The 5,858-nt window shown below is 45.2% G+C and overlaps 1 protein-coding gene across 1 annotated transcript; it reads left to right on the forward strand.

Moving 5' to 3' along the window:
* The first annotated feature begins 262 nt into the window (after positions 1-262).
* On the forward strand, positions 263-1,182 carry LOC122049287 (zinc finger A20 and AN1 domain-containing stress-associated protein 5-like). Its single transcript, XM_042610689.1, has 2 exons — positions 263-387; positions 487-1,182. The coding sequence occupies exon 2, from the start codon at positions 503-505 to the stop codon at positions 998-1,000; it is 498 nt and encodes a 165-aa protein (XP_042466623.1). The 5' UTR covers positions 263-387; positions 487-502; the 3' UTR covers positions 1,001-1,182.
* Positions 1,183-5,858: the final 4,676 nt, after the last annotated feature.

The raw sequence follows: 5,858 nt of genomic DNA on the forward strand, positions 1-5,858 counted from the left end.
CATTCGATAGGCACTATGGCATGATATGCCGACATTCGTTGACACGGAGAAAAAGAAAAGAAAGGAGGAATAAATTTTTTTTTGAAAAGAATTGATTTATTTTTATTTTATTTTTAAATAAAAATAAAATAAAATATTAAATTGTTGTCAATTTTTCACAGAAGCCATCTGGATAAACACAGCAAAAAAGGTCGGTGGTCCGTTTGTAATTATGCGCAATCCTCGTTGGCATTTACCAGACCCTCCCCCTATTTATTTATACCAAATCGCACCTCCTGAGGAGCGCCGTGGATCGTTTTACCTTCTCGCCGTTTCCCAACGTCTCGCGAAGCGGAGGCGATCGGAAGGTTGGTGAAGGCGTCTTGATATTCCTGATCTTCGAGTTCGGTACGAATCGATTTCTTTTGATCGGCAGGTTTCTTCTTCGCTTTCGATCTGTTTATGTTGTTTTTTTTACCCCTGAAATTTTTGGTTGATTTGGGACAGATTTGGTCTGAGGAGGATGGCGGAGGAGCAGAGATGCCAGGAAGGGCACCGGCTGTGCGCCAACAACTGCGGGTTTTTCGGGAGCCCCGCGACCCTCGACCTCTGCTCCAAGTGCTATCGCGACCTCCGCCTCAAGGAAGATCAAGCCGCCTCCGCCAAGGTGGCCGTGGAGCGGTCCCTTTCCCCTCCGCCGCCGCCGTCGCCGTCGCCGTCGCCGTCGTCTTCCTCGCCTGTCCCTTCCTTGTCCTCCCCCTCCCCCGCATCATCTTCCCCCCTCGGGGCGCCTTCGGGAACAGCGGCTGCCGTGGACACGGCTAGCCGGCCGATCCGGTGCCTGTCGTGCCGGAAGAAGGTGGGCCTCGTGGGGTTCCGCTGCCGCTGCGGGGAGACCTTCTGCGGGGAGCACCGCTACCCGGAGCGCCACTCGTGCGCCTTCGACTACAAGGCGGCCGGCCGTGACTCGATCGCGCTCGCCAACCCTCTCGTCAAGGCTGACAAACTCCGCAAGATCTAGACCGCCAGCGACCTCCGACCTCCCCTCGTCGCTGCCCGTAGCTGATCCCTTCCTTAATCAATCGCGTAATTTAGAACTACAAGTCTGGATTCGATCGAATTGCCCTGTTTCTTTGTATCAGAAATTTCTCATGTGAAATGTGAATAGAGGATCATGATACCGCGATCATCCTCTTTATTTAAGATCTCTAAAATAAAAAGAAAAAGGGGGCAAAAAAAGGAGGAGAACGAGAATGAGTTCGTGTGGACGGAATCTTTCTTTTGTGGCTGCTTCGTGTCGGCTGTGAGTTAAAAAAGAACATTCAATTTATAAAATATTCCATTAAAAATTAACCACGTCAGCATTTGCTTAACAAAATTGGCCATCGGCAATTTCACTAATGTCAATATGTTGTGTACAAACAAATCACTTTAATCCTTTTGGAATACGAGTTTAGTCGTTTCGGTCATTTTAGATTTGAACCACGTGCATCCAAATATGATGAAAAATTATGACATCTATATTTAACTTTCATTGTTGATCTCAAGGTCTTTCATCGGTATCTGGCCTGCACCAGGTCAAGATACATTTTGTGGTTTTATCCGAGTTACATCTGACGCGTGGAACTGAGCCGAACCGTCGAACCGATTTGAGTAGCTGAGTTGCCGACCTGTTGGACTAGTCTGAGTCATTAGACCGAGCTCTCTAGGCCGTCTGAACTCGTTTAGCCAAACTGAACATACTCAATCTCTAAAGTATCTTGTCCGCTCACACATATAGATTTCATGTATATATTTAGTGAAAAGGGTGAGGTATCAGAGTTTTTTTCTCTCTTTTTTATTTTATCATTGGAGCATCATGTGATTTAGACATTGAAGGTGTTCACCGGATGACTTTTTTGAGCCTTCTGACTTGTATTCTTTGTCGGAGACTCAACTACAACACGAAAAGAAAATCTCTTCAACCATCTCAAAAAGATCTCAAATGGAACGGTGAATTTCTACTGTATTGCAATAAATTCTAATATAAAAAATATATAATAATTTGTTAAATATAGAATGTTACTATTTTATTAAGAATATGGATATTTTATTAACTAATTTTGATAAAATTTAAAATGATATTACAACACCGTGAGAGCGAAGAAATTTCTATAAATATTTTGGGCCGACGGCGTTAGAAAATATATCTCTCTTGGTCTTTTTACTAACATCAAACGTAGTATCTGATCCCGTCCGGAAGCTGAGTCGGATGAAGGCGGACCTTGGTGTGCTAGAAGTTGACGGAAAGTCGCCGAAGTCTCGGATCTACTTGGCACCCCCCTGGGAAGGTTCTCACGGGCGGCTGACGAAGGAAGATGACCAGGACGATGACGCTGTTGCTCTGCGCACACTCAGACGAGCTCACGGGTCGTTAGAGACCAGAAACCAGGGGAAAAGTCCCCGGGTCAGGCCCTCTGACGCTCAAGTCAAGTACTTTTCCCTCAGAAATCACAGAGAAAGGTCGAAAAGTAAAGACTAGTGAGAAATGACGAGTGAACGTACCTGCATAAGGGACAATGCCTCCCTTTTTATACTGCAACGGATGCCTCTGGGACCTGGCAAGTGTCAGGGAATGTCAGCTGTCAGGCTTTGTCTGGTGGTGATTGACACGTGGCTCTTCTTGATAGGATGGCGACAAAACCGAAGGCGTTGTGCGCCTCGACTGTTAGCATATTCCCTGACACCTTGATTGTTCTCTGACATTCTTTGACAAGCGGTTACGATTCCTTGGCTTGTTTGTCCTGTAGTGCCTAAACGTTAGGTATACATCCTGACCTGCTTCGATCCACTACTATCCATAACTTGTACGTTCCGACCTGCCTGACCGGTCTGTTTCCTGACCTGCATTTGCTTCCTGTAATCCTTGGCTTGCATGTCCCGACCTGCACACCCGGCTTGTTTCCCGACCTGCCTCTGTTTGCCGTTATCCTTGGCTCGTACGTCCCGACCTGCATGCCAGGTCTATTTCCCGACCTGATTCTATTTACCGTTATCCTTGCTTGTATATACCGACCTGCACGCCAGGTCTGCTTCCAGACCTGCTTCTATTTACCGTTATCCTTGGCTTGTATGTCCGACCTGTTATGACCGAAAAGTAGCTAGAGAGGGGGGATGAATAGCTCGTCGCGTGCTCGTGTGCTTGGCGTTGTTTGTTTCTTCAAAGATGCAGCGGAAATATACAAGAAAATAACACTCAACGCTAACACTAAGGATTTACTTGGTATCCACCTCACAAGAGGTGACTAATCCAAAATCCACACACTCACGCACCCTCCACTAAGAAACACACTCCTCTACGGTAACTACCGAAGGCGGAGAAGCCTTTACAAACTCTCAATACAAGAAGAAAGGAAAGGATATGAAATACAAGCACAAGCTTACAATAAACCGTAACCCTAACTTCTCTTCTTGCTTTTGATCCGCCTCTTGACTTGGAAGAACCTCCAAGAATCTTCAAGAACTGGCGATCTGAACTTGAGAGAGAGCTGTGGAGTCGCTGGTGAAGATCGGAGATGAATCGTAGAAGCGATGCCGAAGGAAATGAACGCCTGCGGCTTAAATCGACGCTAACGGTCGGATCCCAATCGATTGGATTGCTCCCAATCGATCGGGGAGGCTTTGGATCGATCAACCGATCGATCCAGAGTGCCTCTGTGCTCTCTGGAATAGCCTGGATCGATCGGCTGATCGATCCAGGGCTTATCGCGCACAAACAGCAGCTCCCAATCGATCCACTGATTGATTGGGACCTCTGGATCGATCCACGGATCGATCCAAAGGGGTTCTGTTCGTGGGGACTCACCCGATCGATCAGCTGATCGATTGGGCATGATCCAATCGATCGACTGATCGATCCAGATCTGCTGGATCGATCGACTGATCGATCCAGATCTGCTGGATCGATCGGCTGATTGATCCAGATCTGCTGGATCAATCGGCTGATCAATCCAGATCTTGGTTTTTGCCCAAAAGCAAGTCCAAAGGCCCCTAAACCAACATCCAGTCAACCATGACTTGTTGGTACATAAAACCTAGCATCCGGTCACCCTTGACCTGCTAGGACTCCCTCACCAAGTGTCCGGTGAATCCCTTTGACCCACTTGGATTTTTCTTCATCTTGCCAAGTATCTGTTCACTCCCTTGACCTACTTGGACTTTCACCAGATGTCTGGTCAACCTTGACCCATCTGGATTTCCTTCGTGTCTGGCTTCACTCACCAGAACTTCCATTCTGCCTAGCTTCACTCACTAGGACTTCTCTTCTGCCTAGCTTCACTCACCAGGACTTTCACCTGGCTTCACTCACCAGGATTTTCTCCTGCCTAGCTTCACTCACTAGGTCTTTCACCTAGCTTCACTCACCAGGCAAACATCCCAGTTAGGACTTCCCAGTCAAGTATCCGGTCAACCTTGACCTACTTGACTCTTCTTCATCCAACCTGATCAGACCCTGATCAGAGGGGAATTGCTCCAAACAATCTCCCCAAATGAACAACTGCACCTGTATTGTCCATATCATCGAAGTCTTATATTGTCACACATCGAAACCCAAACCAAGACTCAGACTTGGTCAACCTTAACCTGAGAGATATTGCACCAACAATCTCCTCCTTTTTGATGTTTGACAATACCACCCAACCACTTACAATACCACATGTAAGTTAGGCTAATCTCATAGCCTAAACCTTCTTCATGCCACTAGGTAATGAATACATAAGTTAAACTCTTCACTCTCCTCCTAAGAGGGCAAACTCCCTCTAGGTAATGAAGGCCTAACTTACCCCTTTTCATTCTCCCCCTATTGGCACACATCAACCCCATCTTTGGGCACACATCAACAAATACCCTTGTTAAAGACTCTCCCCCTGAATAGTTGCTCATCGTTGTTCACAACTCTACTCGTTGTGATCAACACGATAATGAAAGTCTCATACCCTTCATTATTCTTAACCCTACATTCTCCCCCAATGTAGTCAAATGCCCATCCTTGAGCATTATCCACTTGAACCACTTGAACAATGAGGATATCCACTCCCCATTAATGTTCAAATGCTCAACCTTAAGCATGTTCTGAAAAGAAGGTTAACCACCTTCCAAGGTTCATGAAAAATAGTTTTCATGTCTTTAAAGAGTCCCTCCCCCTTAAAGACATGGTGGTAACTTCTGTCATTGCACCAACAATGACTTGGAATCCCTAAACCTTTAGGAACCCCAGATTTAGAAGTTTGAGGTTCAAATATTCAAAATTTGAAGCAAACCTCAACCTAAATTTCTACTTAGTCTCCCTTAACTAATCCATCCTTGTTTTCAACATGAAAACACCCTTTTTATGTATACAAATATATTTTTAGGGGTTTGGAATGGTTACCTAGACCAAACATGGTTCAAAATGCTGAAAATAGGCCTTCCCAGCCAAAATCAGCAACTTTGATCGATTGGAGTTGGGTCCCAATCGATCGGACCATGCTGAATCGATCCACTGATCGCGAGAAGCTTCTGTTCGCGAGACAGCTTCTGTTCGCGAGAAGCCTGCTCTCAATCGATCGCCCGATCGATTGAGACCCTTCAATCGATCGGGTGATCGATTGGAGTCTGATAGTTGCTGAAATTTCATTTCAGTCAACTTCAAAAACTCCTAGAAAATTCTACAAAATACCAAGAATCGTGAAAATTTGTGTAGACATTATTTAGGGTATATATTATCAAAGAAAAATAGTTTTCTATGAAAATACATCATATTTTCAAAGATTGACACAAACTTGAAAACTTGCAAAAACTTTAGTGTTTTCTTCAAGTTTTGTATCTAACTATTCAATGATGATTACTATCAAAAGATA

The sequence above is a fragment of the Zingiber officinale genome, chromosome 2B, assembly GCF_018446385.1.
Source record: "Zingiber officinale cultivar Zhangliang chromosome 2B, Zo_v1.1, whole genome shotgun sequence".
NCBI classification, from domain to species: domain Eukaryota; kingdom Viridiplantae; phylum Streptophyta; class Magnoliopsida; order Zingiberales; family Zingiberaceae; genus Zingiber; species Zingiber officinale.

Coding starts and splice junctions, on each gene's coding strand:
- LOC122049287 (XM_042610689.1), top strand. CDS start 503: ATGGCGGAGGAGCAGAGATGCCAGGAAGGGCACCGGCTGTGCGCCAAC.